We start from the raw sequence: 15,743 nt of genomic DNA on the forward strand, positions 1-15,743 counted from the left end.
CGGGGCGATGTGTCCTCGGTGTCGCGTCACGCCCGGAACGGCACCCGGCCAAAATCTGTCGCCGAACCCGAAACTTGGCGTTCTGGGCGATTTTTACCTTCCTCCCCCTCTTAAATCTGGTGCCCGCCTCCCCGTAGCGCCGGGTGACCCGGGGCCGGGCTCTTAAATCCGGACTGCGGCGAGTCGGGGAGGCTCGGCGCACGGGGGCCGGTGTTCCCCCGTGTTCCACCCCCCGCGTCCGTCCCCCACCCCCGGGGTCGCTTTTGTCTCGCGTGGGTGAGGGCGCGGGTGGGGCGGTGGGCGCAGCCCGTCGGGGCGGGCGGCCCCCGCTCGCAGCCCGGCGCTGCCGCCGCCGCCGGTTCCCCGGTGCCTCGGCTCCTCCATGTTTGTTGTTGGCAGCGCTGTCCAGCCGCCGCCCCGGCCGCGCTCCGCTCCGCTCGCCGCCCCGCAAGGTGCCGCGGCGGGGCCGGGGATGCGCGGGGGGGGGCGCCCGCACTCAAGATGGAGCGGGCGGCGGCCTGCGGGGGGGGGGAGGTGGGGGGTGGGTGGGGTGCGGGGGGGTGGGGGGGTGGGTGGGGGCGGCCTGACGTGGGCGCGGGGCGGCCCGTGGGCCGGCGCCGCGGTGATTTGCTGCGCGGCGCGGCGAGCGGCGGCGGCGGCGATGAGAGCGGGCAGTGCGAACTGCCGGAGCAGCCGCCGGCCGCCGTGAGTGCGGGCAGGGGGCGGGCGGCGGGCTGCCCCGGGCCCCCCCCCGCCCCAGCCACCTCACCACCCCCCCCCCCACCACCCCCACCGCCCGCCCGCCCGCGGGGACGGCGCTCCGCCGGCTCCCGCCGCGCACCTGATGGGTCTCCGCTGCTCGGCGGAGCCCTGCGCGCGGGACGGGACCGCGCCGGAGCCGGGCGGGCGGTGGCGGGGGGCGCGCCCCCTTCCCCGGGCGGCAGTGGCGGGGACGCGGCTCCGCCGAGCCGAGCGCAGAAACTTTTCGGCGAGTCGCCGCCGGGCTGCGGGCTAACCTCCCTCTTCTCCCCTCCCCTCCCCTCCCCTCCCTTCCCCTCCTCCCCCGGCCCTCCTCTCTTTTTTGCCCTTTCTCTCCCTTTCTCCCCCCCCTCCCCTCCCCTCTCTCTCCCCCCCGCTCCTCTCCCCCCTCCGCCTTTTGTTTTCGCAGATAGTCGGCACACAAAGCTACTCCCAGATTTGAGCGACGGCGAGGCACCCTGATGAGTGAGCCTCGGGAGCGCAATGGATTTGACTAAGATGGGCATGATCCAGCTGCAGAACCCCTGCCACCCCACGGGGCTGCTGCACAAAGCCAACCAGATGCGCCTGGCGGGGACGCTGTGCGACGTGGTCATCATGGTGGACAGCCAGGAGTTCCACGCGCACCGGACGGTGCTGGCCTGCACCAGCAAGATGTTCGAGATCCTCTTCCACCGCAACAGCCAGCATTACACCCTGGACTTCCTCTCGCCAAAGACGTTCCAGCAGATCCTGGAGTACGCGTACACCGCCACCCCTGCAGGCCAAGGTCGAAGACTTGGACGACCTGCTGTACGCCGCCGAGATCCTGGAGATCGAGTACCTGGAGGAGCAGTGCCTGAAGATCCTGGAGACCATCCAGGCCTCCGAGGACAATGACGCCGAGGTCACCATGGCCGACGGAGGCGCCGCTGCTGAGGAAGAGGAGGAGAGGAAGTCGAGGTACATCAAGGGCCTCTTCGTCTCCAAACCCGCCGGCAAGGAGAGCGGCTACGCCGGTGCGGCTGGCCAGAGCCTGCCGGCAGCCGCGGCGGACCAGAGCCCCTCCGCCTCCGCTTCTTTTGGCCCCCTCTCCGCCATGAGCCCCACCAAGGCGGCAGTGGACAGCTTGATGACGATCGGGCAGTCGCTGTTGCAGGGTGCCCTGCCGCCTGGCACCCCCGAGGACTCGCGCCCTGCCGCCGCCCGCCGCCCCCCCGGCCTCGCTGAGGTCAAAACCGAAGCGATGCAGGTGGACGACACCTCCAGCCGCAACAGCCCCCAGACAGCCGAGCCCGGTGCCTCCGGCGGGGAGAAACCTGACGAGAAGGGCAAGGAAGGGCCCGGCACCCCGACCCGCGGCAGCGTTATCACCAGCGCCCGTGAACTGCACTACGCCCGCGAGGAGGGCACCGAGCCGCCACCCGAGCCCGGCCAGGGGCTGCCGCTGGGGCCAGAGCCGTCGGCCGCCGCCGCTGCCCAGGGTGACAAGCCCCTGGGCATCTACTCCTTGCTGCCGAACCACAAGACTGAGCCGGTGCTCGGCGTGCCGCCCTCCGTGGTGTCCGCCCTGCACGTGCAGCCGGCCCTGGCCGTCTCTATGGACTTCAGCGCCTACGGGGGGCTGCTGCCCCAGGGCTTCATCCAGCGGGAGCTGTTCAGCAAGCTGGGGGAGCTGGCGGCCGGCATGAAGACGGAGAGCAGGGCCCTGGGCGAGCAGTGCAGCGTGTGCGGGGCAGAGCTGCCGGACAACGAGACCCTCGAGCAGCACAGGTGAGTGCCGATGGCGCGCTGCTGCGTTCCGCACCAGGCGGGCGGGATCTCGCTGGAGGATTTCGGTTTCCGGACAGGCACCGTGCCTGCCAGCGCGAAGTTCCCGCTGCGTAGCCCAAAACCGGGACCCACAGCGGTACGCACGGAGGGACGGCTGTCGCAGCTTTTCCAGGTCTGGCAGCCATGCCAGAAGGCTCCTTCCAGCGAGCACTGGCTGGGGAAGACAGCCCGGACGGGGCTCGGGCCATAGGTGTTTCCTGCTAGCACAAACCCCGCTGGTTTCCCTGACTGGTGTCCGCCGAACTGCTCACGGTCGCTACCCTTTGAGCTAGGGATCCGCACGTGAAGAGAGGCCGTGGGGTCAGGCAGCCCTCGCCCACCCTCTGCCAAAAGCCAATCCTGCCTGCGCCAGCACCTGGGCACATCTGTGCAGGGCAAGGGGCGGGAGAAGAGACCTGCGGGGTCCCCGTGCCTGGCCGCAGCGGCAATGCTTGAGATCTCTGCGTGCAGTACCTTGCTAGCCTGGTAGTTTTCTGCCGCTCAGCTTCCCGGTTTATGAAATGCTTGCACTTTGCACGAAGTAACACGTAGGTCAGGCTGGCTAACACTGAGGCGAGTGTGGAGGGCTCGTGCTGCCGCAGAGCCGCAGGTCCATCCCTGCGAGGACGGGTTTGGAGTTGAACCTCCTGTGGCTGCAATTTCAGGGCTCCCCTGCTCGGGGTGGGGGTGGATCTTTGTGCCCACGCCAAGCCCCACACCTTGGGGAGCTGCTGTGGGGTGGGAGCATGGTGGCTGTGACGGGCACATGAGTTTGGTGCTCCCCCATTTACCGTCTCCCGATCGGGGGAGCGGGGACCAGAGCTCGTTCCCCGATTTGGCTGGGAAGCGGAGTGGCTTTAATTACCTCACCTAAGTCGGCAGCGCCGGTCAAACCCCTTGGTGCTGGGTGTGCTTCGGCGAGCACTGCGCAGCACTGGCCCCTGGTGCGGCTGCAGCCCCGCGGCAGGACGGCAGCGTCCGGCCTGGGGGAAGGCAGCACCGGTGCAGTGCTGGAGCTGCTCGCAGCCTCCTCGGGCTGCGCACCGTCTCGGATTTTTAATGAATCAACAGGTTAATTAGTCCCGACGCACAGAACGCGCTCCAGGGACGGTGGCCGTGCCGGCACACACCTCTGGTGGGGGAGCCAGTGCTGCCAGCACGCTCGCTGCCTGTGGAGGCTGCCGCCCACGAGCGGTGTGGGATGCGCCGGAGCTGGCGTCGGGTGCCCGAGTGGCAGTTCCCCGCATGTTCAGCCCATGAACATTTCCAGTGCAGGGCGACAGCCGCCACTCTGGGGTTCTTGGCCCCGCACGGCTCTGCGAGTGTTGGCAGCGTCACCTCTCGGTCCGGCCAGCGACTTGGAGCTGCTGCGCAGACCCCGCTGAGAGCAGCCCTCACGCCTCGGAGGGGTTTCCCGGCTCTGCGCGGGTGCACAGCCGCTTTCTGCTTTGTTCCCCCGTCTCAGGCGGGAGAGCTGGGGCTTGTGGTGGTTAGCGTGCCCGAAGCCACCTCGGTGCGGCTCTTCCCCGGCCGTGCGGTGATGCAGACCGAACGTCACCGGAGGAGAGCTGCAGTGAAGGCTCAGAGAGAATTTTAACGTGCCTTTCTGCTGCGGTCTCGAGCATCTCCCTTTCTCCCTCCGAGCCCAAGAGCAGCAACCGGTGCGGCCGCAGGAGACGGAGACACTGGGGCTGCCCGGCTGCTCCTGCCGCTGGCCAAGGATCTGCCCCGAGGCAGGGCAGGCTGTGAGGTCGGATCCTTCCCCGCGCACCCGAGCGGTCGGGAGGTGGGGGAGCATGGCCCAGCTTGTCCAATGCAGCAGCCTGTATCTCACAGTGCCTTCCTGGGCTTGGGTTATTTTGGCAACCACGGCTGCGGGGTTGTAGCTTATTTCTTAATTATTTCTTAATTATTCGTGATCCTTATCGGGAGGCTGGGTACACGCCGTGCTCCGATGGGCTCTCCGGCTCTGACTGAAGCACAGAGCCAAGTGTCGCCCCTTGCAAGCAAAGCCTCGCAGGCAATTGCTTAAGCCAGCGCCAAACTCTGTTAGCCTGTTCTTGCTTTCTGACAGATTACCTGGCGCTGGCAAACTTTGCAGGGTGAGCCAAATCCTTTGAGCCATTTTTAAACTGATCCGCGAGACCGTCCATGTTGAAAGGCATTGGGTAACAGTCAAATGAACTTACTGCCCCCCCCCCGCCCCCGGGTCTAAATCCAGGGCGGTGTGTGTGTGTAGACATGGTCTCATGTGGCTTTTTTATAGCATTTGCTTTCTAATACCTTGTGAAAATTACCGTTTGGGGAGGATTTGTGGGATTCTCTTGTATTCATGGAGCTGTTAAAGAGCATCTACGCTAGATTGGGATCCGTAGCTCTCTGCTGGAGCAGTTCTGGCGGTGGTGGCAGCTGCACCATACCCGCTACAGGCTGCTCTCTGCTCCAGTGCCTGCTGGAGAGATGGTCTGGGGGAGTCTGCGCCCCGTGCTGAGGTCCTGGCACCACCTCCCCGAGCTGGCTGGCAGTGGGGACAGGATGTGCCGGGGGTACCGCGGTGTTGCTTGTCAACCAGCAGCTTTCGCTGACCCCTTTCTGCTGTGCATTTGCTGCTGTGGTTTTGCTTTCCGACCTTGAAGTGAATGTGGAGGTGCTCGAGCTGCAGTGAGCTGGGGGCCCGGGGGCAGCTGCCGGGGAGGGGTACGTAACAGTACCGCAGGCTGCTCGGCTGCCCGGCACGACGGCTTTCACGTGCCAAGCCCCAGCAGGTGACAGACAGAGCCCGAACCCATCCAGAGCTGACGCCGCTCTTTCTGCAAGGAGCTCAGCGAGCCAACGGGTGCTGTGCCTGTTTACGTTGCACAAACGAGTGTATACATATGGCGGGTATGTTTGTTTACATGCACACATGCCTGTATAAGTATAAATATATATAAGTTTATAGTCTCGGAGCATTCTGAGTGTTGGTCCTATCTTCAGTAGTATGGGAAATGCACGCAGGAAAAAGGAGAGGGAAGGGCTGGGTTTCACTGGGCTTCAGCAAGGGCGTGGGGGGGCCGCTCGCTCCAGGTGATGGAGGGTGCCTGAGGGATGGTCGTCTGCCCCAGCCCCGTGTGGGAGCGTGGCTCTGCGGCCACCCTCGGCCCTGTGGCAGCATCGCCTGTGCCCTGTCATAACACCGGCAAGTTGAGAGCGCTGAGCCATGACCTTTTGGTGGCCAAGCGGCTGCAAGCCTCGGCACTGGCCCTGACCGGGGTTTTTGGGTCCCCGAACCCACCAGCTGCTGCACAATCCAGTTTGGTTTTTTTTTCTTCTTTACCAAGCTTACGATTTTGACTAATTGAGTGTATATCGAGTTGGCGACTCTTCAATTTTTTTTATAAAAGATTTCCTCCTAGGTTCAGCAAAGTTCAAACTTAATCTAATGTTAGTATCGATCGTCGCTTCTAATTGCAGACAAAAAAAAGCCATAGTTCAGTGGCCCTTTTTGGTGTTGTTGGTATGAAGAAAAACCTCCCAAGCTGCGACGCAAGTGCTGTGCTGAGCCCGGAGTAATGTGTCATCAAGAAGTTAAATACCTTAAAACTTCATAAAAGACACGGTTTCATTTTTTTCACATCGATAGCAACAGTGAAGGCTGCGGGTGGGGATGCAATTCAATACAGTTCACTGGTGGCACGGCTGAGCATCTGAACCCCGATGCTGTCCAGGAATTCGCCCACCGTAGCGATGCGGCTTGCTGGCAGCGTTTGCCATGTGCGTGTCTGTGCAAGGTGGAGATGCTCGGCTGGAAAATGAAAGTGCTTCGTGGCGATGGTGTCAGCAGGCTAGCGGAGGCTGGTGGCAGGCAATTGCTCCCCTGGGAGTGGTTTTGGCTGGAAGGTGCCCATCCTCGCTGTCATACGACGGAGTGCACCTTGGGGAAAGCCTCCGTCCCAGTTTTCGTGTCCGAGTTTGGCATTTTGAGGTTTCGTGGCTGAGCCGTTGCCTAAAAGACATGTGCTCTGGTGGAGTATTTTTGGGGTAGGAATAAGGAGGCTTGCCCTTCTACCTTGGCTGGCAACTGGCCACAGTGCCCTAAACTGCAGAGTTTTGCCCTCTTTTCCCCCTTCTGCAGCGCAGAGGAGTGGCAGATCTACCTGGCCGCTAGCAGTAGCGCTGGCGTGCAGGACCAGGCATTGGTGCTGTCACCCATCTGGTGTGCAGGACCAGGCATCGGTGCTCCCGCTGATCCGAAATGCTCCCACTCAGGGAAACGGCAGCTTCCCGTGGGGCTCCAGGCCCCGGTTGCAATGCCTGGCAATCCCCATCATGTGTAGCCTGTTAGTCCGCTGTCTGCATGGAGCCGTAATGTTAGTGCCGTAGCAAACTTTAGGTAGCTGCGTAGGGAAGTATTCTGGTGTTCGCCTCTTTCTTTGCCAGCCTCACCTCTGTTTGTTTCCGCCTGGATTAGCTGAGCGTTGTACTACTGATGCCATTAGGCATGTTGGCACTGCTCGACATGTCACAGTGAGAAACAGATGCAGGATACCATTAAAGCAATAAACGTGATAAATCGGATCCCAAGTGCTTTGTGAGATGTTATTAGCGTTAATTTTGGTAGCCCGATACAGTAGTTGTTTTTTATTTTATTTCAAGCGTTCGGCAATTTATGTTCCGTTGCCACCGAAACTTTAAAAAAGGGAAGAAAAATAGAAAACAAGGGGGGAAGGAAGAAAAAAAAAAAAAAAAAAAGCCAGCAGCCCCCCAAACTCTGCCCGTGATTACTTCCAGAGTCCGAAGACGACTTGGCAGCTCTTGTTTCTTGCTGATGGGCCTTATTAGCAGCACCTGGCATCATAAGGGGCTAATGGAAACCAGCATTCCCGGCCGCCTGGCCACTGCCGCATGGCGCGGGGCGGCCGGGCGAGGAAGCTCTTATTAGCTTTATGGGCAGGGGGACGTGCCCCGCTCAGGAAATGAATGTTGCAGCTAAGGTCCGCGGCGCTGACCCCGAGCGTGTAACCTGTGAGCGCCAGCGGAGACCCCGCTCAGGATGCTTGGGATTTCGGGGGCTCTCTGGTTCTTGTCATAGGCAGAGGGGGAATACGGCATGGTATGTTGCAGCCTTGAACTTTTGATTTATTCAGTGGGGGACTTAACCGTTTCCATACTCGGCTCCTAGCGCGGAGGGGGAAAAGCCCCCTTCGGCTTCCGTGTTATTCCATCAGTTATTCTGCATCATTTTAGTTGTGTGGGTGATGCCTGTTAAAGCAAAACTCTGAGATTCCCATCAGAAAAGACCAATTTTAAAATTTTTTTTAAATCTTCTTTCTTTTTTCCCCTCGCGTGGGAATAACTTTTGCATCTTCCCTACCGATGGCGAGGCTGGCGGTGGCGTCCGGCACTTTTGACACTTCGCCAATGGCAAAGGGGCTTCCACGGTGGCGATGGGGATGCTGCCTGCTCTCTGACCGGGTGCATCCACCGTCCCCAGCGTCGCTCGTTTCCCCAGGGACCAGGGTGGGTGGATCTGTGCCAGCTGATCCCCATGGCCTGCAGGGTTGGGACCCCGATGTGTAAAACCTGCCTGATTGAGGACACTTGTGGTGGCTTTTTCCCCAAAGCACGCTCGCTTGATGTCGCTTGCAGCGGTTCGATCGGCTTTGCACAGCCTTTTCAGTTCTCGTTATGGCTCGTAGAGTGATGTTGGTTAAAAATGTATTTATTGGTTGCACCGAGGGACCCTCGGTGAGCCTGTGCTGTTTCAGGGGTGATGCTATCGACTCTTTTTTTCTTTTCCCCGTGGCACGTGGGAATGGTGCAGAGCAGCCTGGGCAGTTCGCGATGGAGCGTCCCTGCAGCCTTCCCTGCTTCTGCACGACGTTGGCTCTGTAGTTACACCAGTGCGTAAGTCTGTTTTCCTTGGATAGAGTAAAAGGATCTGCGTTTTCCTTTTTCCTCACAATTAGCAAGATTTTTCTTGTACTCCCCACCCCCCCACCCCTTGACAGTTTCAAGAGAGGCTTTAAATGAGTAATTACTAAATATTTCCCGGCAGCCAAACACGGGGCCATGGCATCTCCTGTTGCAAAAGTGAAAAATATTTCTGTTTGCAGTTAATTTTAGTGGCAGGCAGATCATGTTAACTGGGTGTAATTGCTTCCAGATATGGCAGAGGGTTTTGTGTGTTGGGATGAAGGGTCTGGTAAGTGCTCACTTCCTGTGTAAATTAGCCTATTCCATTCATTCCTCCTCGCCCGGCAGTCCTGGCTTGTGTCACTCTGCCTGCAAGGTTCCCCCCCCCCCAGCCCCAGCCCGGTGTTAGGCAGCTCAGGGCTTTATGGTCACATTTAGTCCTTCGCTGGGCATAGCTCCCTCCTTTGCCGTCCCGGGCAGGCACTGTCAGGATGCACAGACGTCTGCAGCCGATGAGCGATGAGAGCCTGGCACCCACGGGTGCCAGCAACATGCCCCTGCCGACAGCAGCGTTATTCGCACCTCACGGGTCTCGTCGGGCTTTCTGGGGGTCGGCTCACTCGCCAGCGCTGGTAGAGATGGGCGGTTGCAAAGCGGCTGTGTGACGGGTACCAGCTGAAACGAGAAGTGTGGCACGCAGGGAAATTCGGATGGAGGAGATTCGTGAAACACGAGCCACAGAGAAAGGTTTATGGATCCTTTTGAATAAAGGCAAAGGCGGCAGGTGAATCTGCGTGTGGTTAGAAGCCTTTTAATACGGGCTTATGAGCTTTCGATGCAGTCATGACATCTACTCTTATTCCCGGGCTCGGGCCTGGTTGCAGAGACCTGCTGTGGGGGTGTTCAGGAGCATTGGGCGTGGATTCGTTCTGGATAATCTTTAGCTAGGCTGAAGCATGCCTGAAATGCTTGGTATCGCTTTTGAACACCGGTTTGCACTCACAGCACTTTGGATAACTTCTGCAGCTGACGTGGGGAGCAGCAGATACCTTTGCGAGAGTATTAAGCTCTGCTGGACCAGGTGCTTTCACAAATAAAGGTGGATTCCTCTTTTTGACAAGAGCATCCGCCGGCTCAGGCGTTTTGCAGCTGAAGAAGAAGAGAGCATCACCGTAAAATTCGGGTTGTAGGCGCGAGGCTCTGCGCTCTGGCCGAGGGCCAAGGCCACCCGTATCATTTTCGCTGCAGTGTTCTTAACTGATTTTAAGTAGATTATGGTTGGATACACGCCCCGCTGTGCTGGTTTAGTTTTCCATCGGCCTTCGTCGTCTCATTGCTGTTTTATTGGCACGTTGTTTAGCAAACGAGTCAGCGATACGCAATTGAGGAAATACTTCTCCACGTAGGCATGAGCGCTGGAAGGCGTACTGAGCCTCGCTAGAGCCGCCCGCCATAAATCGGCGTTAAACACCCTGCTTTGTTACCGGCGTCAGCGCGGGAGATGGGCTGTTTATCTGCGTGTATCAGCCGGGCTGATAACCCCGTGCTCTGTTTAGTGCTGTACGAGGAGCAGCTGGCTTGCTGCGCACCGGTGTCTCCCGCGCGCAAAGGCAGAGTGCCGGGGGGGAGCGCCGCTGGACACCAGCACGGGGGCGAGCGGAGGATGCCAGCACAGGTGATGCCACGGGTACTTGCCTCGCATGCCGCAGAGGGGACCTCTGCACCCCCCTCTCGAAAAAAATACACCTCCATCCGTCTGCAAAGGCGACTTGCGGTGGGGAGGAGGACGCCTGTTTTTGTCTTGGTGACCTATAAAGAAGGCAGACGTCGACCAAGCGGAAAGACAAAGAGAAACTAAAAAACCCCCAAACACGAGACCGTTTCCATTGCTGGTGTGCTCACAAGGTCGGAAAAAGCACAAATACCCCGTGGGAGGCAGGTACCCAGGGCAGTGGGCTCGTGGTCCCTGCTGGCACCACTGTTGGGAGCACAGGGCTCTTATTTCCCTGTGAAATAAGCGTGCAACGCCACAAGGTCCGAGTCACTTTGCCTGCAGAAAGGCAGCAGAAAGCCGTCCGCACGCCGAAACAGCCGCGCGGCTCCCGGCATCGTGCCCTTTGGCTGGCAGAGCCAACCCCTGGCATGGCAGATGTCCCCGTGCCCAAAGCTTGGGCTTTGCGAAGGTGAAAAAGGGGTTCTGCCGTTGGTGAGGACCTGTGTTGCTTTTTGAGTAACTATATTTTAAAGGCACAATGCAATTAATATATGTGAGTGTGTGTATATATATAAAAAAAATATATTACTATTGCCTGTCATTTAATTTTGTCTCAGATTTGCATTTATGCACCAGGTGCTACCCCAGTTACAACCCACATGCTGTTTGCAGCTCCATCACGACTGTTGAAGGTGCTTTTATCCTCTTGCCACCGAGTCTGGGGACGGTGCTGGGCTCCCTGCGCTTTGCCCTTTGTCGCCTTCCCTCGTTCTTTTCTCCACGCATTATTTATAGTAAATCATATTAGAAAGGAGTGCTAAGGAGGAAGTGTGATTCATCCTCCTTGCAACCAGCACTGACATAAATAAAGGCAAAGCGCTTACTACGTGTTTTTTGTTATGGTATTTAGGGACAGGTTGTACTAATTTTGGCATGCACAGACTAAACCTGTGAAGGCTACGGCTCCAAGAAATTCGATTTAACCGCAGCATGGACTGCACCTTAAAAAAGTCCAACCAAAACCTAGCCGGTCTTCTTAGAAGCATGCACATGTGGCAGCACGAGGCTTTCAGGACATCTCATGGGTGTCCAGATTTTACTGCATGTCTTTACCTGGTCCATTGGCTTCTCGGGGGTTTGCTGGGACTTGCTCTGGCCTGGGAGCGGGGATGGCTGTGAGCTTGGGCATCCTAGTTGCTTGGGTGTATCACGGGTCTGGAACGAGCTGCTCGAGTTGGTCCAGAAAAGGGCTACCCGATGGGGGCAAGCCAGCAGGGAAGCAGTGAGGGGGTACATAGAGGGGATGCTCGGTGCAGAGCGAGCCAGCAAACGGCTCACAAATGGCACGAATTCAGGCTGGCCGCGGGAGCTCGCTGCCGGCAGCGCGGTGCAGCGAGCGCCAGTGACGGATATCTTATCTCCGGCTGGGCACGGGCTGCGGTCTCAGCCTGCTGCGCAACACACACAAACTGCCTTTGCGTGGGAGAGATAAGGCGCAGGCATTGTGCAACGCCCACGCCTCACCCGTCCCCCTCTGCCCGCACCGCATCGGCACGGCACCGGCACGCTGTCCCGCTCGTACGACGTTGCGGTCAGCTGGAGGGCACAGGCGCCGCGTGCATCACCAGCGCCGCGGCAGGTCCTCTCTGCCGGTGGCTCGTGGCAAGCCCGGTGCATGGCGGCATGGGGTGGTCGGGGCACGGCAGGGCGCCCGCTGGCTTGCACGCTGGGGCCCCTTTCTGCGAAACGGCGCAGCGCTCAGAACCGAAACCCTCTGTACCTCCCTACTGGGTGTTCTGCTATTTTTACCAGTAAAGTGGTGATTTCCTCTTCTCTTTCTTCCTTCCCCCCGTTCGTAGAAAATACCCCAAGCACCAAGGCGGGGGGGTGGGGGGGAGGGCGCTTCTGCGAACGAGAGCGGTGGCCGGAGGCACTTGTAGCGTGCAAGCTCTGTCCCCACTGCCCTCGCCTTTTGGGGGGCGGGGGGGGGGGGGGGGCTCCTGCAGCTTGCCCCGTCTCACTGGGGTTCAGGCGGTGGGTGCTTGGAGCCCAGCTCCCGCTTGTCTTGCACGTGGGTTGCCTTGCACAGGAGTGCGGTGTGTAGGCGATAAAGCTGGCAGAAACCCCGCTTCCCTCCAGCAGGAATCTTTCTCAGGAAAATTTTAACTTGGTTGAAAACCTTTCCCATGGAAAAAAAATGAAAAGGAGTTGTTGTTCTTGCTTTCCAGGTCCCTGTCTCCTCTTGCTCCCGGGGAGGGATGGGGAAACACTGTTCTGGCTTTGCCTCACCTTCCCCCAGCCTTTCAGTTCGTTGTCACCCTGGCCGAAGGGCAGCATTTCGCTGGGGTTTTTTTGGGAGGGTTTGGGCTTGACGTTTCTGGGTGGCTGCCGGGAAGATCGTGTGTAGGCCAATGGGTGCTGTGGTGGGAACCGGGCCACCGGCAGCTCCCAGCCCGCAGGGTGCTGAGTCAGCAGTACCCGAGCCCAGGCAAGAGTGGGGCAGCACTGGGGCTGCCCGTGGGATGCCCGCAGCTCTGCCCGTAGGAGCTGGGGAGGGGCACCAGGGTCTCGGGATGCGGAGGCAATCACTTGTATTGATTTCTGGCTTATCTGACCCTTTCGCTGGAGGCGGCTCTTCCCTCGGCGTCTAACCAAGTGTAACTTAAAGCAGCCCAGAAATGTATATCATCCTTCCCTTGCGTTAATTAGGGCTGGCCAATGCATTATTTAGCGGGGTGGGAGCTGCTGCGGGCTGCCCCAGAGTGGGTGTCGTGACCAGCCAGCACATGGATGGGGGGAGTGGGGGGCTCTGGCGAGTCGTGTGCCATTGACGTGGGCATCGCTCTGCATGAGCCTGGGGATGCCGGCCGGCCAGCCAGTGCTGCTCCAGCACGTTGGGGTGGCTGCAAGGCCGAGCAGGGAGGAGAGCTCACGTCAGACCTCGCCGTTGGGAGAGGGAGTCATCCGGCTGTGCCCCTCCAGAAGAAGATGGGAAGAAGATGGCAAACGAGGCGACCCTGGTGATGGTCAGCTGAGCAGGGGGTGTCCCACAGAGGAGCAGAAATGGGCATCTCCCGAGGAAGGCACTTGGCATGCTTTCCTTCTCCTTATCCTGTAGCGCAAGCGATGCACAGCGGGGTCTGCTCTGCCGGCCAAGCGCCGAAGGCTCGGCCGCTGCCGGCACGGGCAGCTGCGCCGCATCCTCCTCCGGCTGGAGGTGGAAAGCAGCTCCCTAATTAGCACCTTTGTTGCTAAGTGAACGAAGCGGCCGTGTGCGGCGAGCTTCCCGCTAGTGATACGTGTGTCGGGGAGGGGGCCATCAAACGCTGCACACAATGCCGTGTCGTGCAGCCGCAGGTACCGACGTGCCGGAGCCTGTTTGCTCACCGCCCCGCCACAGGCAGGCATCATGGGCTAAGGCCGGGAGGCAAACACCGTTGGCTTTCCTCTCCTCCCCCCTCTGCTTCATTTGCTTTCCTCTTCCCGCTCCCCCAACTTTGTTTGCTTGGGCGTTTGGTGCCACCCGCAAATACAGTTGGTGGGGGCTGATAAGGATCGCTGACCTAGAGCAAGCGATGGGGACTTTCTTCCTGCCAACATAAAAAGCAAACCGTGTTGCGTTGTGTTTGTACGGCTAGGCTGGGGGTCTCCTGAGTTGGACGTGCCCAGCCGCCGGTCCTCAGCGCTGCAGCTTCTTGTGTGGATGTGCCATGAGTGGGGTTTGCATCCTCGGTGCTCTCGGGGATGAGCCATTTTAGTCCCTGGCGTCAAACGCACTCCGCGGGATCGAGTCTCTGGGCTGTGGTGCGGGGTAAGGATTTTCCACCCGACCAAAAAGATGGCGCCTCTGTGCGCGAGTGGGATTTCTCGTGGAAAGCCGTGCTGTGCCAGGATTTGCTTTGCCGTGAGCCGCCGCGGGAAGGGATGCTCCTAGTGCTTCACCTGCGCTCCCATCCGTGCCACGCACCATCGCCTTTTGCGGCCGGTGGTGTTGTGGGGCATTTCAGTTCTTCCTCTTTGGGTGTAACGTGCAGCAAGTGCGTCTTTGTATGGGCTCCTTTGTGCTGCGACGGCTCACGCGGAAACCGCGTTTTCCGCATAAGTAAGCGGAGGGCGAGAGAAATGACAGCGGTGACAACGCGAGAGCCCAGGCAGAGGCAAGCAGACAAAGAGCAGCCGGATGCCGGAAGGCATCCCCCAGCCCAGGCGCATCCTGGGTCAGCCGCAGCCCCGAGCCGAGCCCCGGTGCCCCCCATCATGTCCCCACAATGCCCTGCATCCCCCCATGATGCTCCAGCCCCTGCAATACGCCCGGCATCCTCCCTATGATGCCCAGCTCCCCCTGTGGTGCTGAGCCTTGGTTCACCCAGGATGCTGTGGACCCCCCCCAGCAACCTGGTCCTTGGGGGGCTCAGCAGGGGACCGCTTCACGGGCAGGTGGGTGCTGGCTGGGGCCAGCGGTGCCACCGGTGCTGGGGGACCACGGCGGGGCTGTGAGGGCACTGGGTTTGCTCCATCAGGGCATTGTGCTGGGCTGTAGTGGCGATGGTAGGGACTGCTGCAGGGTCTTGTGTGTGTCTGGAAGTTTTCCTTCCTCTCTTCCAGCTAATTTAAGGTTCGGGGCCAGGCGTTTTTTTCCTTCTTTACGTACATCGGCTTAATTCTTGCTTTGGTCTGCAGCCACTCGCTTTTCCCGTGGTAGGGTTTTTGTCGCTGTTATTAACTAATGAGCTGATTCTTTTGCCATTTTTAAATAACTGTATTTTTCCTTCAATGCGAGAAAGGGAAAATGTCTTTTCTTAATAGCACAGCTCTCAAAAGTCATTGAAGGCATGAATTTGCCATTCTTCCACACAAATGTGTGGATTACCACACTTTTTATTACCAGGACTTGAATTGCTGAATCATGGAAGCGGGCTAATAGGAAATGTTTGCGTACATGATGTTGGGAAAAAGGGCTATTTTGCAAGCTGTTGTAGCGGGCTGGGGTGCTTTTTCCCCTTTCGCTATGATGTTGCATGGAGTCTGTAGCGCGGGATGCGTCTTGGTTCCCGATACCAGGCTGGGGTCGGACTCAGATGCACGGCACCAGTGCCTCCTGGGACCATGGCTCTGCTGCTTCGCGTGCCTCCGGTCCACCCGGCCGTCCCCGGCATGCAGCCTCGGCAAAGGCTTTGGATTTACCATGCACCCCAGGTGGGTGCATGCCGGTTGTCCTCTGGGTGCCATCGCTCTCACCTGTTGCGATGAGGGTCGCTGCTGAGACAGCTCTTCTGCTCCGATCCACGGTGCTTGTATTTTCAATTACCTTTGGTCACCTCTTGTACAGCGTCTGCCCTGCGCTGGTGGGGTCAGACATGAGTTAGCTGCAAGTGTCACCGTGTTAAAAGAAATAATCGTATCGTCTTCAGAGGGATGCTAACGATGGATGTTAATGCCAGCCTCCCGACGGTTTAGAAACAGCATCTCTCCTCCCTCCCCCAGAATGAATAAATCGTGAGCTATGCCGGTCCTGGTTGTTCAGCCCAACTAACGACTCAGCTCTCGCCTGTCGAGATGCTGCAGCCGTGGATGCTCGTGCCCT

General features: G+C 59.3%; 1 protein-coding gene across 1 annotated transcript in view; it reads left to right on the top strand.

The window, feature by feature from the left end:
* Positions 1–590: 590 nt before the first annotated feature.
* ZBTB16 (zinc finger and BTB domain containing 16) overlaps positions 591–15,743 on the top strand; it is a 64,770-nt gene continuing 49,617 nt past the window's right edge. Inside the window, 3 exon segments of the mRNA XM_052783772.1 lie at positions 591–705; positions 1,169–1,515; positions 1,517–2,511. Of these exon segments, the coding sequence (XP_052639732.1) occupies positions 1,243–1,515; positions 1,517–2,511 (1,268 nt within the window). The 5' untranslated portion in view covers positions 591–705; positions 1,169–1,242.

The sequence above is a fragment of the Harpia harpyja genome, chromosome 4 (genome assembly GCF_026419915.1).
Source record: "Harpia harpyja isolate bHarHar1 chromosome 4, bHarHar1 primary haplotype, whole genome shotgun sequence".
Taxonomy (NCBI): domain Eukaryota; kingdom Metazoa; phylum Chordata; class Aves; order Accipitriformes; family Accipitridae; genus Harpia; species Harpia harpyja.